Source organism: Salvia splendens, chromosome 6 (assembly GCF_004379255.2).
Source record: "Salvia splendens isolate huo1 chromosome 6, SspV2, whole genome shotgun sequence".
NCBI classification, from domain to species: domain Eukaryota; kingdom Viridiplantae; phylum Streptophyta; class Magnoliopsida; order Lamiales; family Lamiaceae; genus Salvia; species Salvia splendens.
In genome coordinates, this window is record NC_056037.1 from 33,712,402 (window position 1) to 33,733,947 (window position 21,546).

General features: G+C 42.5%; 2 protein-coding genes across 2 annotated transcripts; both read left to right on the forward strand.

The window, feature by feature from the left end:
- Nucleotides 1-6,609: 6,609 nt before the first annotated feature.
- Nucleotides 6,610-10,023, forward strand: LOC121807022. Its single transcript, XM_042207207.1, has 2 exons — nt 6,610-6,775; nt 8,482-10,023. The coding sequence occupies exon 2, from the start codon at nt 8,587-8,589 to the stop codon at nt 9,754-9,756; it is 1,170 nt and encodes a 389-aa protein (XP_042063141.1). The 5' UTR covers nt 6,610-6,775; nt 8,482-8,586; the 3' UTR covers nt 9,757-10,023.
- A 5,951-nt stretch (nt 10,024-15,974) lies between these two features.
- Nucleotides 15,975-17,687, forward strand: LOC121807313 (cytochrome c-like). The gene is made up of 3 exons (XM_042207538.1): nt 15,975-16,134; nt 16,816-16,949; nt 17,375-17,687. Exons 1-3 carry the CDS (start codon nt 16,023-16,025, stop codon nt 17,465-17,467), a joined length of 339 nt encoding a protein of 112 aa, XP_042063472.1. The 5' UTR covers nt 15,975-16,022; the 3' UTR covers nt 17,468-17,687.
- Nucleotides 17,688-21,546: the final 3,859 nt, after the last annotated feature.

Below are 21,546 nucleotides of genomic sequence, written 5' to 3' on the forward strand. Positions count from 1 at the left end.
AGTGATCCCTTCCTAGTAACCCCAGTCTAAGGCCATCCACTACGCTGTCTCTATACCGTCCCTTAAACTGTCTCTTAACTATTATTTGAGCACTATTTGAGGGCCCCACTGTCCTTTCTTCCTCCATCCCTTAACTAAGGGACGGAACCTGCAACGCTCCGTCTCTTAACCGTCTCTATACCGTCCCTTAATTACTATTCATTCAATTTCATTTAGAATTTTTTTTTCTACCCAATTCAATTTAAACAAACACACTTTATTAAAAACCACACTTTATTAAAAAACACACAAACTAAATAAACACACAAAATAAAAAAACACACAAAATAAAAAAACACTGCTCCGCCGGCGAATCATCCTCTGGAGGCGGTCGAGGTTTAGGGGGTGTCGGAAGGTCAAGTTGTGTTGCCATAGCAACAATTCCGTTCTACCAGGCCGTGAATTGGGCGTACGAGAAGTGGAAAATGTCCGCCATTGTGGCGGTCATGTACGCCACCATAAGTGTGTCCGAGCCTCCTCGCGAGCCCGAGGCCGGCTGGCTTGATTCGCCTCGGCCCTTCCTTGCTCTAGCCGCTTTCGCCGCCTTCGTCCCTTGCGGCCGACGGCGCCCACGCGCGGATCCTTCAGCATCGCCGACCGTACCCGCAAACTCCCGGGATTCAGCCTCAGGTAGGCTGATGCCATCGGTGTCACCACCAGACGCACCACCAGACGAGTATTGGCCACTCGCCGTATGCTTCGTGCGCTTCGAGGTTGAGCCCGAGCTGGAGCAGAAACCTCAGGCCCACCGTTCCTCGACCTTGACGGCCTGCCAAACATCAACAAATCTGAATTGATGACCCTCGTCCTGGTAGTAGGCGCGCAAAGCGGACGTCAAAATGTCGGTGGCCGTGGCGCCGCTTTGGTAGCGCGCCTCTTCAGTCGAGTAGATGCCGCAGAATTTTTTGATCTGTCGGTCGACTCGTTCAAAGTGAGAGCGGAGCATTTTAACTTTGCGCTTGCGGGAGCCTTTCGGCTTTATCTGGTGGTAGACCTCGCAGACCTTTTCCCAGAAACACTTCCGGGTTTGTTGATTCCCGACGATGGGATCGTACGAGACCGTGATCCAGGCGTTGTACACCGCCATCGTTTCGAAGTTGCTGTACGGATGCCGGCCAAGATCCTCTTCTTCTTCCTCCTCGTCCTCGCCCGCCTGGGGTTGTACACCGCCAGTGCCACCTCCACCGCCTCGGCCACCTCCACCGCCAGTGCCATCGGGAAAATCCTCCCGGATCTGGGATAATCCCTGCGAATACCGCGTGGCGGAGGGACGGACATATGCATCAAGGTCAAAATTGGGTGGTTGGTACCCCCCGGCGTCGCCGAACCTGAGTCCCAGGGGTTGACGAACCGGAACCGCCCAATGTGTTGATCATGGTCTCCCAATCGCCGAACGCGTTGAGATCCCACCCGCCGGAGCCGGAACCGCCGTAGTTGCTGTCGCCGTCGCCGGACATCTTGAGTTGGTTTATGAAAATTTGAGAGAAAATTTGAGAGAAAATTTAGATGATAGGAAGAATAGATGTGTAGTTGTGTGTGAAATGAGGATGAGTTTAGGAGTATTTATAGAGTAAAAAAATTAATAAAAAATCAAAAAAATTATAAAAAAAAAACAAAAAACGGTATTATTACCGTTACAAATTTTTTTTTAATTTAAATTCGATTTTTTTTTAAAAAAAATATTTATTGCGTCAGCACGTGAAGACTCCCACTCGCGGGCCGGCTAGTGGGCGTCACGCACGACGCCGGGTTGCTCCACGTCGCCTCGGCGCGTGGCGAGACAGCTCGTCTCGTGGCTCGCCGGGACGAGACGCGGGACGAGACGGGACGAGATGGAGGCTGCAACGCGTCGCGCCGGCGTCCCGTCTCGCCGGGACGAGACGCGAGACGCTGGCGAGACCCGTAGTGGATGGTCTAAAACTCGTCGAAATTAAGCACCCCATCCATTGCCATTAAGATCAAAAGGGGTGATCATGTTTGCAGTCATGAACACTTCTTCTGCCCCATCTACTCAGCATTCCCTTCAAGTTCTCTAGAGTCATGCACGCGCTTCCCTCCGGCCCCCTCAAATCGCTCTGCTTCTCATCCTCTCCCGCCCCCTCAACTACCATCACGAAATCCTCCAAACTCAACAGGCTGTCCCCCTCCGAATCCGTCGCCGCCGATCGAGGCAACGCACTGCCACAGCTCCTCCGGGCTTATTTTGCTGTCGCCATTCGAATTGAAGTGGCTGAAAACTCTCGTATTGCTCGAATTTCTCCGTTGGTTAATTTGTGAAATGCACAATTCCAGACAAAAATTAAGATATATTGTAACTGATTAAATCAGGAAAGAAGATATTTTGTGTGCAGATGTTTTTTGGCGATGGAGTTTGGGGTATTTATAGGTGCTGTAAAGGAAACGCCGGGTACCGGCAAATCAACCATGATTACCAAAAATCAGAGGGCGTGGAGAAATGCGCAGTCGCAGAAAATGACGCCGTACAGGCAGAGGGAGAAGAGCATTGCGATGGCGGTGGGGGAGAAGAGGACGTTGTGGCCTGTCTTGTCGAAGAGCCCTAATTTGGTGAATTCGGGAACGAGTTTGCGGTAGTCCTAGGAGACTACAGAAACAGCGTAGTTTTGGAGGTCGAGGTGGCTGTCGAAGGGGGCGAGGAGGGACCAGGCATAGCTGAGGTGGTAGGCGACGAATGTGTCGGTGGTGTCGTGGCCGACGAGGTTGAGGAGGGGAAGGTCACAGCCAGGGTGGGATTTATCCAATCGGAAACGTCGTAGATTTTGGTCGCCGGATTTGTTGTGGGTGGCGAGCTCCTCGGCGCTGATATTTCCGCCATTGTTAAAAAGATTTGATTTTGAAGAAGAGGAGAGCGTTAGCTCTGGTTGGTTATGGAGGTTTAAATTTTTTAATTTAATTTTTTTTAGAATAATAATTTTTATTTTTGTAATAATTAAAATATCTAATAAAAATGCTTAATTCGGTCAAAATCGGCTAAACAGCCGTTGGCCGTTACTTTTAGACGGAGCCGTCCAAAATCGACTGATTCCGACCCAAGTTCAAATATGTGGGATGCAATAATTCAAAACGTAATGTCTGTGGCCAAAATCGTAAGAACGCCGTATGTTCATGACCAATGTTGGTCTTAACTCTTTAATTTATGCTTTAACTTCTTAGATCGATTTTGAGGGACTGATCTGTGATCGGCGATCCTTGGACTATATCATCATCTTGTTTTGGCTTCATTGTTTGAGTGTTCATTGTACCATTGAGTGAATTCTTGGTGTTCTTCATTGGTTACAAAAGTAATAAAGATCAGACCACGTTACTTTTGTGTGTGTAAGTCATTCAGTCGAACCATACCATGTAAAACTCTTGTGTTTGAGTGATGCAAGGGCACGACTGAAAATCGATCTCACCATACCACCAATTTCATGGGGTTTAGTATAGTTTTCGTGAGGAGTCAGTTAGCTATTAAAGGATTGCGTCGGGTCATGCATACTATACCGAGTCCAGTGCTAAAAATTTTGAATACCAAACAATGAGATAACCCTAGAAAAAGCCCACTTTACACCAATTTACTTCGAATCAACACATTCTTGAGTTATTTTTTATCAGAGAAAGATTGTCCTTCTAATTCTCTCAATTTAACAATCATCTAAGAACATCTCTAACCATTTAAATTAAACTCAAACTCAGTTTAATGTAAATATCAAATTAAACAGTAATTTTACTCCCAATCATTTACACTAAACTCAAACTCAAAAGAATATTTTCTATCCATTACTTTTTTACCCACAATATTTGAAAAAGTGATTTGAATTTGTTTTAGTGTAAACATAAAGACATATAAACCAAAAATTGGGTTTTAAGTAAAGCATGAAGCTCTATATAAAAGGAGAAGATCAAATAATAAATCCACATTAAATTTTAAAGCTCCTATGATAGGGGTCCCGACCATGCAACAACGACACCACCACCCAATCGCCCACGATGCCCCAGACCACCGCTAGCTAAGGCCTAGCCTAGCCAGTAGAGAGATGTGTCAGATGATCGGGTGATGGAATAATAAGTCGAGATAGAACTTGAAAGTTGATATTGTGGGACCGAGTGGAAAAAGTATAGAATAAAGATTCCATAAGCTTAATGATTGTGACACATGAAATTCAAAAATACAAAAAACCCCTAAAACTTAAATTTTTTAAATAAAAGTTGCAACCCATCGGGCCGACCCGCAACCTGTTCGGGCTAACCCGTTTAACCCGCCAACCCATTCGGGCTAACCCTTTTCGCCCGTTTTGTATTCGGGTTATAAAATTACAACCCTAACCCACTACTATTACCGGGCAATTCGGGCCAACCCACGAATTTCAGATTTGATTTACATCCCTAATTTAAAATCCCAACAAATCTTTTTTTCTCCTTCTTCTTCACTTTAATTAGAGCATCCACAGTGGGGCGGACGATAGTCCGCCCGATGCATCGTCCGCCCCACTGCGGGTCACGTGGACGAAACCGCGGACGATGCAACGTGTTTTCCTTTTTATTTTTTTTTCAAATTTTTATCTATTTAAACCCCATTTCTCATTTCATTTTGCACACCAAATTTTCTCTCCCATCTCTCACTTTCCCCACACACCAATATTTCTCTCTAAAAAAAATGAGACCCGACGACGACTGTAGTACCTCGGAGGGCATTACTCGGGCCTTGACTAAGGCCTTATTCGATTGCGTTCATGAGGCTGCGGCGGAATGCTTGGCCGAAATGGAGCGCGAGCGTGAAGCGGCGGAGCAAGTCCAGGCGGTGTAGATCCCGAGGCCGATTCGACGTCGGACGTTTGTCTACCGCGAGCACGACGTAGCTCACCAACGTCTCTTCGCAGACTATTTTGCCGAGCAACCACGGTGGGGCCCGACGGTTTTTCACCGTCGTTCGGCGAGATCTTTTTCTCAGCATTGTCCAAACGTTGGAGGCACGTGATGAATACTTCCAGTATCGGGAAGATGGCATCGGTAGACCCGGACTTACGCCGTTGAAAAAGTGCACGGTTGCGCTCCGGCCGTTGGCCTACGGCACCACGGCGGGCATGTTCGACGAGTACCTTCACGTCGGGGAGACAATTGGCCGCGAGTGCCTGAAGAATTTTTGTAGGGGAGTTGTGGAGGCTTATAGCAGCACATATTTGCGAAAGCCGACTGCTGTGAATTGCCATGCCCTGATGAAGATGCACGAGACGGCGCACGACTTTCCTGGTATGCTATGGAGCATAGATTGTATGCACTAGGAGTGGAAGAATTGCCCGACGGCGTGGAGAGGCCAATTTACTAGTGGATACAAGGGCAGCCACCCGACGATGATCCTTGAAGCCGTCGCTGACCATCGGCTCTGGATCTGGCATGCTTACTTCGGTGTAGCGGGGTCGAACTACGACATCAACGTCCTCAACTCATCCAACCTCTTCATCGAGCAATGCAATGGCAACGACCCGACCATCGAGTTCACTGTCAACGGGCGCCAATATCATATGGGGTACTACTTGGCCGATGACATATACCCAATGTGGCCTATTTTTGTGAAGACGACCAGCTGCCCAATGGGTGACAAGAGAGTTTTATTTGCGCAAAAGCAGGAGGCCGCGCGGAAGGATGTGGAGCGGGCATTTGGTGAGCTCCAAGCGCGGTGTGCAATAGTGAAAGGTCCGGCGTGTTTCTGGTACAAGGAAGTCATCGCCGATGTCATGTATACGTGCATCATCTTGCATAACATGATAGTCGAACACGAAGGTGGAAGAGTCACCGATTGGGGCGATGATGAAGGTGGATCTAGCTCCAGCACGGCGACCCCGCCCCACGTTCGAGGATTACCGATGGACTACAATGAGGTTCTATCTAGATAGACCTCAATGCGCAACCAACAAGACCATGTTCAGCTCATGAACGGCATGATTGAAGAAGTTTGAGACCGTAACCGCTGTTGAGAATTTGTAGTTTTTTTATTTCGTACTATAAGGTTTGAATTTTCAATGAAATGAAGTTTTTTTTTCCTATTTTTGTAGTGTTTTAAATATTCAAATAAATAAAATGCTTAGGGCGGACTATAGGGCATCCCACTGCAGGTGAATGGGTAGCAGGATAAAATGCTGATGTGACGGAGCATAGGGCGCCCTATAGGGTGGATTACAGGCGCCCCATGGTGGAGGCTTTTAATCTATAGTTTTATTATCAGTCTGGTCTTTGACTTAATAAAATTAATCTCAAATAATCTCGTATCAAAGGCGGCTTGATGCACATATCACAGTATCACACGCCTGCTGCGTTACAGCCTTACTCTAGCTTGGTTACAGAAGATACCACCAAACAGGCATATTAATATTATTCGATTTTATTTACTGATATAGAAAAATGACATGTTTACATTTAATAGTAGCACTGAATACACAAAATTATTGCAAAATTGGAAAGTGGAAAATATATTACAGCTGCAACGTAACTTTATTATATACACGTATATATCTTATTTAATCTGCGTCCTGATTTTTGGATTTATTGGCTGGCGACAGCCTGTCAGCAACAAAAGTCCCACTCTCTCTCCTGAAAGACTACTCTCCCCTACCTTTTATTGATTTCTTCTCTCTCTCCCTCTCCTCTTCGCTTGCATTTTGTTTTCTCTCACTAGGGGTTTTCTGGCATTTCTCCGAAATTTCAGATTCAACGTCGTAGTTTGCCGGATCATTCACAACTCGTAAGCTTTCTGCACCTCCTCTGTTTTTTTTTCTATTTTTAATGTTGGATTATTGTCCTTTTTGGGAAATTTTCTTCGAATTGAAGTGGTTATTTCTAGGTCTAGCAATTTTCATACGAATGTGCGGATGGTTTCGTGGCTGCTCGTGCCTGCGTTTTTCCTATTTGTTATTAACGTTTTAATTGTTGTTTGTAATTTTCTTTTTCCGTGCATGTTGAGGTCTTTGATTTTCTAGGCGTTTTTATGTAGATGTATTATTAATTCAGATAAAATTTGTGTCCTGGAGTGTTGTTTGGTATATCCGTTGCTTGAAGAAGCTAGTATTTAACAAAGAGAGACTGAGTTTCTCGTTTGTCATTGGATTGTACATGCACCTTTCGTTTTACAAAAAGTTTGAGGTTGATGCTCTCAGACTTGCAGCTGTAGGATGAAATAAAGGCATTTAAAGTGAATTTTGTAAATCGTTTTAATGAGTAGCCAATTCGTAATTTATTTTGATTTAGGTGATTGCTGCTTTATGATATTATCTACTTTAGCTGTTGTCTTCTGACCATTTTATTGGATATTATCTCCTATATACTGATATATGAAATATATCAGAATGTTGTGCCTGGTTAGATCTGATTAGAGTTCAGCTGTTGCTTATTGGATAATTTCATCTGATACTAGGCACTAGCTCAGATTTGGTTCTCATCACCTGTTGGTACCAATGAGGAATGTCCAATTCCACTGGAAGGTTTCTGGACCATCTCTCATTTTGTGCTTATCATATTCTCGTAAGATTAAAAAGAGATAGCAAAATATAGGGAGGAGTCTTTATCGATTTGAATATCTATTTTTTAGCAAAAGGTGTTTTAAATGAAAAGTATTATTGGAAAGTGTAAATTATTCATATTTAGAGAGAGTTTCTGAGTCAAACCCTTGACATGATAAACCTAGTTTCCCATACTATCCATTGAACAACTTATCTTGGATTGAAAAGTTGCTTGGTAATTCTCTATTATGCTGATAGCTTAGTGCTGGATCACGATTTTAAATGGATGGCTCTGTATAATGGTTTCCATGCTCTGTCAATCAGTCTTCACTCTTCACCTAGAGTATACTTTAAGTTGAACTTAGCCAATGTCACTTGTAACCGAGTGCTAGTAGCTTAATAGTTTGTGTTTGTAGAGACATATGATAACCTACTGATTAAATAAGCTGCAATTTCTGTTCTCAGTTGTCTGATAACATGCTTGGTCTCTCTACTTAATTTTTTATATGTATTAGTTCAGCATATAAGGTGTTGCTACTTTTGTATTGGAATTTGATTTGTTGTCTTGTTGTCTGTTGACAAGTTACACCATTGTGATTTAGTGGACTGAATTTCTGTAATCATTGTGGTGAAGTTTTCTTTAATGAATTGGTTGCTCCTGGATTTTTTGCTCACATTGCATTGCATTAGTTGACATGTTATATCTTCAAAAACTACCCCTATCTTTTATTCCTTTGCCATCTGCATTATCTGGTCAATCCTTTAAGATACTTCAAAAGAAGAAGTTATTCTTGTCAGTAGTATTTTTTATCAATGAAATCCGTGAAAGCTATTTCCCCACTTGCCCTGTAACCTGTTGCTTGTATTTTCCTGAAAACTGCTAGCCAGTCAATGACTTCTTCCTGTTTGACTGACTTTGGTGCCGTTTTCATTATTGTTATAATTGTTTCAGGTATTATTGGCTTGTTTTGCTGGTCCTGTGGAGTGCCTTACTGAATAGGAGATATTATTGTGTCCATGCTGGCGGAGAGCATGCGTAGAATCTGTGCTTTGGGTAATGCCCCAGTCGAGATTTGTTGCTGATGCACTTGGTGTGGTGACAATTGGCCTTGTTGCTGTGTTGGTCGTTCTGGGGTTGTTCTGTATCGTGTACTCATTTTACTTCCGCAGTCAGATCCTTGGGCAACGTTTCAGTCAGCTTAGTTATTTTAGTGGTCCTTGGATTATCAGAAATACATACATCTTCTTTGCAGTTTGGTGGGGTGTTGGTGAAATTATTCGGTTGAATTTGTTGAGGCACCATGGAAGATTCTTGGATGCCCTCACTTTGGAATGGCAGGAAAATGTCTGCAAATGCTACATCATTTCGAACCTGGGATTTGCAGAACCATGCCTGTTTCTTACACTCACTTTTCTTCTTCGTGCATCCCTACAGAGGTCTGGACCGTTAGGTCACAAGTGGAATGCCAAAACGACCGGTTTTGTTCTTGTTTATTGCATCCCGTTGTTCATTCTTCAGCTAGTAGTTATCTTAATTGGACCAAAGTATAAGAAGGACCATAATCCAAAATTGCCTTCTTATTTCGTCAGAGCAGCTTCTTCTGAGGCAAATCACGATTCTGCCTTCTGCACGTACCCTCTACTGAGTACCATCTTTCTTGGTCTTTTTGCTACCATCATAACTATCTACTTGTTGTGGCTTGGTAGGAGAATTCTTCATTTGGTGATTAATAAGGGTTTGCAGAAGAGAGTGTACATGTTGATCTTTTCTATCTCCGGTTTCTTCCCATTAAGAGTTGTTCTGCTTGGTTTGTCGGTCCTAGCTGATCCTGAAAAACCTGTGTTCGACGCCATATCATTCTTGTCCTTTCTTTCCCTTTTATGCTGTGCAGGGGTGGGTATTTGCATACTAGTATACCTTCCTATAGCAGATTCTTTATCATTGAGGAATCTGCCAATAGATACAGAAGCTAGGAGGGGGGCTGCTGGTAATGAGTGGAATGACACAAATTGGTTAATTGCTAATCAGAGCCCAGTTGAAGGAGATCTTGTTAGTAGAAATTCATCTTCCTCCTCGGGAAAAGGTGGATCGATTTCTTTCCGTGCAAATGAAACCTCAGGAGCAGCTTTTGTGGAACTAAGCCTCTTCAGTCCTAGCCAGCATTCAAGTCCACCTGGGTCTCCTAGAGTTGTCGGCTGGTCTATGGTTGCTCCCGCGCAAGGTTAAATTAGCTGCTGAGAGGCCAGGCCGGGTGCCGAACATTTTTGCGCTCAACTCAGTACTGTCTGTAAAGGATTTAGCTCTTTAATAATGATTTTGCTAATTTTGCTTCTGGTTTTGAGATAGTTGTTTGCTTTTTCTGTTCTTTTTTTAGTTTTTTATCCACCTTTTTTTTCTTGGTGGCACTGTTAATCTGTATCTCTTTAAGTTTGATTTGTTGACGATTCTACATCTTCACTAATGATTGATATGCTTCTCAAGTTTCTGTTTCTATTTCTATATGATGATCAAATTAGTTATCTGCCGAAGTTTGTTTGATATTGTGTAGCACTCCGGAAAATTTTGACTTTTTTAAAAATTTTTAATTTGATGGCTTATTTTCGTTTTATTAATGTGGATGTTGATTTGGAAATGCATTTTTGGGAATTGATTTTTATTTGGTTGTGTTAACGATGTGAAATTAATAGTTGAGAGTTATGTTGAATAATATGATATGTTTTCCAATGGGGGATTTAATTAAGTGGGATCATGCATATATTTCTAGCCAAATTATTTGGAATTTTTGGTCTTCCTACCCATTGGAAATAATACTTTCTTTCTTGAATTTAATTAATTGCTTTGGGATATTTATTCAAATTAAATTCAAACCAAATTATCCCTATGTCATTCTACATAATTTTTGCCCATATGCCTTTCAATTACTTGTGGGATTAATTTATTTGTTACCTATTTTATGGGAGTCTTTTCCTACAAGAAATTACCAATTTAAATCCTATTCCTATTTAATTGAGGATTTAAATATTTTTTTAAAAATACTCCCCTAGTACACGTCCCTTTTCCCTATTTTTACTCCACAATTTTTTTTTTATTTTTATTTTTGTTTATTTAAGTGGGTAATTAATCCTAGAATATAAAAAGGGAGAAACCCAAACCCTAGCCCCATTATTTCAACGCCTTTTTCTCTCCCTCATCTCCCTCCCACACGCCTTTTTCCCTCTTCCCCACCAATCATTCACAAATTCTTCAATCTTGCATCGTTTTGGAGTTGGAAACTCAATAATCGTTGAAGAATCGAGCCATTCGTTGCCTCTACCGATTATTTTTCAAGAGAAAGGTACACTTTGATTCATCTTTCTCCTTCTTACCATTGAATCCTTGTTCATGATTCCCTCATGCATATAGTGAGTGTAGAAGATCTAAGAATTAATCGGGTGGGATGGATGGTTACATGAGAAAATATATGTGTAAGCGTTTATTGATGTGTATGAATGAACTTGTGGATGATCGTTGGTGAATGATATGTGAACATATGAGAACATGGTTGTGATGTCTTTTTGAAGCATGATTATGTGTTGGAAACATGAATAAATGGGTTTAGATGAATGATAGATAAACCCTAATTTGAATTTGTGAAGCATGAAAACTGTGGTGTTCGAACAGTAGATTTCGACGTGTGTTTGACCAAACAAACAATCTTATTTTGGCACGAATTTTTAACTGATTAAAATTTGAGATGTCTTCTGTGTTGTGTATAGATTTTAGCCTCTTTTGACGAAAGATGAATTTTTAATGAATTTTTGAAGTTAACTGCGCAGTTCTGTCAGAATTTGTATTCTCGTCCAGTGAGTTTCGTTTTTGATTTTACCGACCTAAAGATGTGATTTTGATGTGAAATTTTAACTGGATGATCTTTGATGTGTCTACCGTGTTGTGGTAAAATTTCAGCCCCATTGAAGGTCGGATGAATTTTTAATGATTTTTACAAAACGATTGCGCAGTTCTGCCAGATTTCTGTCATGTTAAAATAATACTTGTTGTCAAGTTTGAATGAATTACATGATGCATGTGTGATTAAGGAACGTATCTTATTGAGTGGTTATGTGTTATACGTTGAGGTGTACTATGGGGTGTTTCCTTATGTTGATGAACGTTTGGGATGTGCAATTTAAGAAAACGATGAAAGGAATGATATGACATGCATGATAAATTGTATTGATAGAAGGCTGATTGTGTTGTATTATGTGGTTATGATGTTGATAAGGGTTGTTGTGCGTACGTGGGTACGAAGAGCAAGGATTTCAATAAAGTTGTTAACCGTGTTTGTAAGCAATCGAGATGGGCTTTCTTTAACTAAACTCTTTTATTTTTCCAAAGTATGATTGTGGAGCTATAAGGGTGGTTTAAAGTGTTATGTCATGCCGTGATTGTTTTGATGTTGAGATTGTTGCATGATGCCTAGTTCGTTTGAGCTTGCTCCGTTAGGCTATAGGGCTAAGTTGAGATTGTGTTTGATGCCTAGTTTGTGAGTTCGCTCCATTAGGCTATAGGGCTATGATAAACGAATTTGGGTCTGAGTAGGGCCGCAAACCCTATCAGGCTGTGTACACAGGTGGGATCGGGAGCCGTCCTTGCAAGTAGGCCGGTCTCGTGGGCGAATAGTGTGGCCACACTTTCGTCGCACTATGGTAAGAAGATGTGATTGTTTGATTGATTGATGAGAAAGTGAGGAGATTGTTTTGTCTGGCCAGACTATGAAAATGTTTTTGTGTTCTCGTGATATTTTCTTAACTACATGTAAAACTCGAGTTCACTGGTATGGATGACATAACTGTTATAAAATGTTTTCGGCATGAGCCCATTGGGTACAACAAGTACTCAGCCCTGCATATTATTTTTCTTTATGTGCAGGTTGAGCGGGATGTTGCGGAGGATGTTGAGTTGGCCTAAGAACTTAGGATGCGATGTGTCTCCATACATAGGCGTTATCCTTGACTCTCTATTTGAACCTTATTTCCGCTGCTATGTCTTGAACTATGTTCCAACACTTTAATCTTTTCCGTACTGTGTTTGAGTATGTTTGGTTGTGTTAGGTTTTAAACGAGTTTTACAATGTTACTGGAAAATGATGTTTCCCGCGAAGTAAACTATATGTTTTTCTTAGAAGTTGATTGGGTTTTAATAATTAATTTTCCTCCGCTGCTTTCTTTTAAAGGTATTTATTATGAGTCGTTTTTATTTAATAGAAAAGTTATAACTTTAAACTTCTTTAAACCAAAATGTTTTTCATCCTTTAAGTTAATTAAGTTTTCAAAAAAAGCTACCCTTGTATGTTGTATCACGATCGCCGCGTTTGTAGTACCCCTAGTATGGGCGGTCGTGACATCTTGTATAGAATGTGTATTAGAGTATGTGACAATCTTTAAAGGGTTAATGAGGCCACCCGCAACGCGTGACGCGGGTGGCCCAGAACCCGTCATGCAGGGACGGGACGGCAGCGCGACGCGTTGCGGCGCCCCGTCTCGTCCCCAGCCCGTCACCATCTCGTCACGAAACCCGTTCCACCGGGACGTAATGCGGGACAGCTCGCCACGCGCCGCGGTTGTGTGGCGCGCTCCCAGGCCATCCGTGACGCCCACTCGCGGGCCGGCGAGTGGGCGTCGTCACGCTGACGCAATAATCAATTTTTTTATAAAAAATTGAATTAAATAAAAAAATTAAAAAAGTGAAACGGTAATGTTACCGTTTAAAAGAGCCGTTTTCATTTTTATTTATTTTTTAATAATTTTTAGTCTATAAATACTCCTAATTTATCCTAATTTCACACACAACTACACATCTATTCTTCCAAATTCATTTTCATTTCCTCTTCAATTTTCATCTAACATCTAATCACAAAATGTCCGGCGACGGAAACTCTGACGGTGGCGGCTCCGGGGCGTGGGATCTCAACGCGTTCGGCGACTGGGGAACATGTACAACACATTGGGTGGTTCCGGTTCGTCGACGCCGGGTTCGGGCACGCCGGGGGGTTACCAACCACCCAATTTTGATGTTGATGCATACGCCCATCCCTCCGCCCCGCGGTATTCGCAGGGATTCTCCCAGACTCAGGAGGATTATCCGGTTCAACCCACCCCGGAAGAAGGCCAAGGCGGGGGAGGAGGCCGAGGCGGGGGAGGCTCCAGGGCGGAGGCGGAGGAGGAGGATCTAGGCCGGCATCTGTACGGCCCCAAAGAAACACTGGCGGTGTACAACGCATGGATCAGCGTCTCGTACGATCCCATCGTCGGGAATCAACAACCCCGGAAGTGCTTCTGGGAAAATGTCACCGAGACCTACCACGAGATTAAGCCGAAAAAGACCCGCCGCACATATAAGATGCTCCGCGCTCACTTTGACCGAGTCGACGGAGAGGTCAAACGATTCTGCGGCATTTACAAGAATGAAGCGGCTCAGAACCATAGCGGAGCCACGGGAGCCGACATTCTGAGGTCGGCTTTGCGGGTCTACTACGAAGACACCGACAAACATTTCAAATATGCCGATGTTTGGGAGGTCGTCAGGGACGAGGAAAGGTGGGCCGGCGGTGTGCGGTCCAGCTCGGACTCGACCTCGAAGCGCACGAAGCACACGACGAGTGGACAATACTCGTCTGGTGAGGGCGGTTCGGGCATCGGGCCACAAAAGTTTGCCTCGCAGGAGGAAGAGACTCCGGCAGACGATGCCGGGGGGTACTCCCGTGGGCGCTGTCGGCCGCAAGGGAGAAATGCGGCGAATGCGGCTAGAGGGAGGAGGGACCGAGCCGAATCAAGCCAGGCGGGCTCGGGGGGACCCTCGAACTCCCTTATGTCCATGTGCATGACCGCCACAATGGCGGACACTTCTCGCTTTACGCTCACCCAATACGAAGCCTGGCTTAACAGAGTCCTGTTTATGGCGGCACAACTTGGTATCCCGCCTCCAAGTGGCCTCAGGGCACCTCCACCGCCTTCGGAGGATGATTCAACGGCGAAATAGTTTTTTTTATATTCTATAAAATTGTATTTTAAATTATGTCATTTTTATTTTTTTAGGATTTTAATTATGTCTTTTTTTATTTTTTGAATTTTAAGTTGTATTTTTATTTTATGTTGCAATGTTATTTTATTTTTAATGAAGTGTGTTTTTTATTATTTGAATTTGGTGGGAAAAAAATAAAAAAATGAAATTGAATGAATAGTAATTTAAGGAATGAAGGGTTGCAGGTTCCGTCGCTTAATTAAGGGATGGAGTAAAAAAGTACAGTGAGGCCCGCAAATAGTATTTTAAGGACGGTTAATGGAGGGTATAGTGATAATGTTGTGGATGACCTAAGTTATAATAGCTAGCAGTCACGATTATATTTGTTACTAAGCACTTTAAGCAAACAAAAATAAATTACACACCAAATTCTTAAGTTTGAAGAGAAATTGGAACTTAAATTTTGTAATTATTAATAATTGTGAAATTAAAATCCATTAGATCATAAACTTCATTCTACATTAGACCATCCACAGTTGTGCAAAATTCCCGGTGGAATTCCCTGCAGAATTCCCAAAAAGACTTCCTGCCACGTCATAAGGAATTCCCACTGCACAGTGGCGGAATTCCCTGCGGAATTCCCACAATTAAAAAAATTCACAAATTCACAAATTAAACAATTTCCGAAAGTAAGAAATTTACGGAATTAAATAGTCGACACAAATAGGGAAAAATATTCCATTAATAAAAAAAAGAAAAGTACATTTCACCAAATTAAAAAAATACATTTCAATAATGCTTCACCCCCACATCAACGACGACCCTTCCGCTGCCATACTTATTCAATAATATCGTTCTGAAGTCGGACATGGGCTTGTTTTTGGCGCATGTCGGTGAATGCAAAGACTCGATCGACATCGTCGTGGGGTATCCCCATGCAGCATCAGCGTCCTCGTTGGTCCACTCAGTCAGTGCTGGACCTTCATCTTCGACAATCATATTGTGCATGATAATACATGTGTACATGATGTCGGCGATGCTGTCAACATACCACAGCCGTGCGAGACCCTTCACTGTCGGCGAATGAAATGAAGTTCAACGGGATGTATATATAGGAACCAAAAAAAATATTTAATGCATTAAACGGGAATTCTGCGGGCGTCAACGCAATGGCGGACGTCCGCGCAGAATTCCCCGCGGAATTCCGCCGATAGCCGCGGAACTGCGAATTCCTTCGCGGAATTCCGTATCCGTGGAAGGGACGCGCAATGGCGGACGTCCGCCACGGAATTCCCGCACGCCGGTGGGAATTCTGCGTGGACGTCCGCTGTTGCGGATGCTCGCTTCTCCATGAATCCCTCCACACTTGTCTGTCCCCATTGATTTCTTTATTTTTTATATTCAGAATTAGCTACATATTGCTTGAGATTTGTTAGGCGGTTGCACAGAAAAAAGCAATAACAAAAGGAAAGAGCGATTGCTGAATCGTTTGAATGGCGACGTTCAGCGAAGCACCGGCTGGCGACGCGAAATCCGGCGAGAAGATCTTCAAAACTAAGTGCGCGCAGTGCCACACCGCCGAGAAAGGCGCCGGCCACAAACAAGGTTTCTCGTTCCACGCTTGCTTCATTAATTCTCATCTGTATTTGCATGCTGCTTATTCCTTTTTTTTGTTCATGAATCATGATACACAATATATCATCAAATGTATGTATTATGTGTATGTGATAACCTAGATTATATTCGTGTAGTATCAAGCCAGGGTCTCTGTTCAGAGTTCTTCTCAATCTTTTTAAATCTAATGAATCGTTACTATTTTTTCCCCATTTTCTTCTATGGACTTGTCGTTCAATCGTAATGTGTCTCGAATTGATTCGCATCGCTGACCTCTGTGGAGATCTATTTCCAGTTTCCATATAATTCGATTTGATGATTCAGTATTCTCATTTCGTATGTATGGAATGAGATCTGCGTTTCTCTGCCCTTCTTCTTCTATGATTGTACTCCATTCCCGCGTTTGTTCTGAAATTCAGATTTCTACATCGAATATCCCTGTAATCCAATAGAATTTGACATGGTAAGATCGTTTATATTTGCGGAATTTTAAAAGTGCGTCATATTACATATATATGTGAAAATATGGGCGATGATGGCTGTGGTTCACTGGTTTTTGTACGGTTTGTCATTGATGTAACGTTGTGATCTTGCATAATCATAAGCCGGCCACATATATATGCTTATTGGTAGAAGATTTACGCATATTGACCACCCGTTGGCATTCTCCAGGTCCTAACTTGAATGGCCTCTTTGGAAGACAATCTGGCACAACCCCCGGTTATTCTTACTCGGCTGCAAACAAGAACATGGCTGTGACCTGGGGAGAGAACACACTTTATGACTACTTGCTAAATCCAAAGAAGGTATAAACACATTTGTGATGTGTTTTTTGTTTAGTAACTGAGGGATTTACTTAATATATGACACTACTCTTTCCTAAAGTATATGGTGTCCAGTCTTGCTCCTCATCATGTTGCAAACGAAACTATGTTTTACGCCTATGACTACCATGTATATATGTAATCTTTTACTTCTTACAAAGAGGTTGATTCTTCCTGTAGTTGCATGAAATAGTGCAGCCTAGTTTCATTATGGCTGTAATTCCTTACTTGCCAGAGATGCAAAAAGATTAAATGTCTGCAGTTTTAGCTGTTGCTTAGCTTCAATCTTTGGTGTTCTTGTTTGATATATATCAAAATCATCATCAAACAGTAATCCTTGGATTTTTACCGGATTAGCTAATGTGATCTTACATTAAACTCCTTGCTGATCTTGATGATTAATGCAGTACATTCCTGGAACTAAGATGGTTTTCCCTGGATTGAAGAAACCTCTAGAGCGTGCAGATCTGATTGCATATCTCAAGGAGGCTACTGCTTGAGAACTCAGAGCTAGTTTCCTGATAAGCTAAGAGATACATAAATTGTCTTTTTTTTCAAGACGAATTAAGTAGTTAGATGCTTTGGTAGATAAGAGCATCATATTTCTACATTGCTTTCTTCTACATATTGTTCATCTGGATCCATTGGCGGACATCCATAGGAAAATTATGATCTCGAAATTTAGAATATGTAGCCTCTATTAAAACAATTTTTCTGTGTTCGGCCATTTATGACATTGAAATATGATCATATGACTTACTTTGAAATTTTAATTAAACGTATGATTTTGTTTCAAAATATTCAAAGATAAGTTCAGTTTCATGTATGGTAGTAGTAATTTGTATCCATTAAGCACAAACTTTCATTTTTTGAATGTTCATTTTGAATGTTCGTTTTGATTGTTCAAAAAATGTCAACCGGTATTTAAACATACGAATGTTCATTTGTGTTTATATTTTTTGTTGACATCATTTTGTCATGTTAACGTCAAATCTTGAAATATAATGGTCTAGATTTTAATTTGTAATTTCAGGATAGATACCATTTGCAGTATAGTAGGACCCTATACTATAAGGAGTATATAAATATATTTGGACTTTGGATTACTTCAGATTGCAAAATATCTGATTCGAACATCCTAAGTATTAAATTTTGGTTTGGTATGATTCGGTTCGAATCATATTCCGAATTTTTGAATATTTCACTCACCTCTATATATATCTCAGTCATTATAATCTATGTTATGCTGCTCAATAATAATCGAGATAATTTAAAATAAAATTGACATGAGTCTACTAAAATATTGTAACATTGTTGCAAGATTAATGTAGAATTTATTACTCCATGTGAAATAAATTTGTCATATGTTTGGGTTCATGCCAATTCTATAGTGTTATGTGACTATTCATGTTATATAATTTCAACTGTAACTCAAAACTTTCGTATTTCACGCTAAACTGTCGGGCCAATTGGCTCAATTTTTTAAATATATTTCTTCAGGTAAATTTATATCTATAGTAGTAAATGAATACATGTACAAATGTATGTTTTATATTAACTCAAAACTAATGGAGAACTGTAACTCACAGATTTATGAGAATATATTATTTCATAAATAATAATTATATTTGAATTTATATGTATATTTTTTTATGGTAAGTATAAAGATAAAATAAAAAATACACCGAGTATGAATTTCAAATAATAATTTAAAATATATTTTCACTTGCACATAATAAAAAATTACTTGAATTGACTTTTAAAAGTTTTAAAAATAATAATAATTCTCTTATTTTGGACCAGTCTTATGAGATTCGGATTAATTTTGGATCCATCCTGTCACATTGCATGCTATTCGATTTAGAGCATCCACTATAGGGGCAGTGCGCCGGCCGCCTTCGAATCGCCGTCGCCGCACCTACCTATAGCGCGGGAAGCGTCCGCCACGAGGCAGACACATTTTTTGGGGCGGAAGGCCCATCGGCGAGAAGGCGTCGAGGACGCGCCGGGCGTGCTTCGCCGCTCCGATAGGCACGCTGACCTATAGTGCCCCGGTCATCGGTGCGCCGGCAGAGGCCGGACACTTTTTTTTAAAATTATTTTTGAAAATTTTATTATAAATGACACTCCTCCACACACATCTTCACACACTCTTCAGACTCCATCCATTCATCCACTCTCAAAATTTTCACTATCTAAAAATGCACGGTGGAAACGACGAATCACCCGGCTCTGACGAATCGGGATATGACGACTATCCTCCTTCCCGGCCGCGAGGATCAAGTCAAACTCCCCCTATTCAGAGGAATTTGGGTCGCTCGGCATTTGGAGATTATAGACCCAGCATGGACGCTCTTAACCAACCGCGACCAGAGACTCCTTTCCAATCCAGTCAATCTCCTTTCACCGATGCAGATATATTCGCACTAGAGCAAATGATGGGTTGTTTGAGTCCGGGATTACCGGATACTCCGCCAGCCCGTGTGAATACGCCCGTTCCGACGAGAGCTGGAGGGTTCGGTGGGGCGGGTGGAAGCAGCGACGGCAGCGGCAGCGGCAGGAGAGGAGGCGGTAGCGGCAGCGGCGGTAGCGGCGAGGCAACGGGGGCCAGCGGTAAACGGTCCACGCACTAAACCAAAGCAGAGTCCATTGCTGTGGCGAGTGCGTGGGATGCCGTCACATCGGACCTGGTTGGGGTTTGAGGGATACGCGCAGATGGATCAAGTTATATGGAAAAATAACCGAACCGAGTGGATCAGTTAGTAAATCAAGAAGATCCTTTTAATGGCACCGCATCCTCTATTTATAAGCTCCTCGGAGCAATCTCCAGCTAGGATAACAACTTTGGCAGCGAATATTCGTCCTTGCTGGGATTGAGCACCTCATCCCAGCAGTTCTTCAATAACGGAATGGGGATTCGGCTTTGTCCTTGCTTCTTACGCATCAACACGTGCCCCCTTCTAGAATGCAGTACTTGATGATCGCCATCCAGCGCATCAGCCCCACGTGTCTTTCTTCTGGAATGCAGTGGTCCCCCGTCTAACGGCTTGATTACCCCATTGATCAACCATCCCGATTTTTGGCCTTTTTCGCCTTCTGCGCCAGCTTGATCAGCTTGGACTTGTTGCCTTTGGTCAAGCGGCATTCCTGCATAATTAACTCTTGCTTTGCGCGATAAACTGATCAAGTAGCATACATTTTACCCTTAAACCGATGCATGAAATAGGCCATATCAGGACCCCATAGTGGGCACCGATCAGACCGAGCCGAGCTTTTGGAAGCGCGTCCTGTTGGCATATAACGAGTTCAAGCCGAGAGGTGCCAAACCGCGTGACCCGGAACAGCTCTGCAAAAAGTGGTCTAGGATTCAGAGAGCCACCAAGAGGTTTGCGGGCAATACGAGAACAACCTGCTCACTGCTGAGAGTGGCCTAAGCGAAGCCGAAGTGAAGGCGTTGTCTATGTCCCAATTCAACACGGAAGGCTGGCCGAAGTTCAACTCCTGGGAGGAGTATCTCGTTCTCAAGAACTGCCCGAAATTCAAGGCCATCTGTGGATGAGAGGAGGACAGGTCCTGGGGCGAAGCGAACTAGACACAACATAGCCGGGGACTACAGCAGCGGCAGCGGTTCGCAATCAATTGACCTCAACGACGCCCAAATGGAAGAGCCCTCCGCTACACACTCTAGGCGCCCACGCCCTCCTGGCCAACATGCCTCTATCCGAGGCGCTAGAGTGGCTACAAGTTCCTCCCGCCTCTCGTCGGCCGCGTCTGGATCGTGCATCTCGCAGCCCGCCCCTATACCGCACTCCGTGGGCACTGGTCCCCACGAGGTCTTGCAGAGGAACCTTGATGTGCAGTTGATGAAACAACTGCAAGAAAACTGTCATTTCTACGAGACCGCGACCGACCCGATCACCAAGGATATATACTACCCGCTCATGTGTCGGATCAAGGATCAGCTAGGGTTGTCTGGGGCTGGGGCAGCGCCGGGGGTGGGGGGCGGAGAAGAGGAGGCGGAATCCGACTCCGCCACCGAGTAGATGGTGGCAGAGTTTTTATTTGTATTTTTTTAAATGTTCGTTGTATAATTTTACCATTTCCGTAATACAACGAATATTTGGTCCAAATACTTTTTTTTAATTATTTACATTCCGATAATTTTAATTAGAATTGAATTAAAATATACAAAAAAGTAAAATAAAATGAAAAGTGGCTAAAAAAGTGTCCACTATTGTTGCGGACACTTTTTTTGTGAGAGCGGACAAATAAGAAGTGGCTATAGACAAAAAAAAGTAATGGGGCTATTAGAAGTGTCACCGTTGTACCGTGGAGGCTCTTTGAGTAATTTTAATTGCAACTGTAGTATAAATTATTAATGCCATCGCTCCTACTACTAGTACTAGTATTTTAGATTGTTGCGAGATTAAATATTTAAATGTACATAGATTAAATATTTACACCATCAAACGTAAGTCTATTCTGGAGCAGAGCCATAGACGGTAGACCCATACATAGATAATCATGATGCTACTATATTCCATTGGTATTTGAATTTCTCTCCTCTCTCTCACACACA

What these genes read in the sequence shown, in the direction of transcription:
- LOC121807313 (XM_042207538.1), top strand. Translation starts at nt 16,023, where the DNA reads ATGGCGACGTTCAGCGAAGCACCGGCTGGCGACGCGAAATCCGGCGAG. An exon ending in AGGCGCCGGCCACAAACAAG is followed by an intron (nt 16,135 to 16,815) that starts GTTTCTCGTTCC and finishes GGCATTCTCCAG; the next exon opens with GTCCTAACTTGAATGGCCTC. An exon ending in ACTTGCTAAATCCAAAGAAG is followed by an intron (nt 16,950 to 17,374) that starts GTATAAACACAT and finishes TGATTAATGCAG; the next exon opens with TACATTCCTGGAACTAAGAT.
- LOC121807022 (XM_042207207.1), top strand. Translation starts at nt 8,587, where the DNA reads ATGCCCCAGTCGAGATTTGTTGCTGATGCACTTGGTGTGGTGACAATT.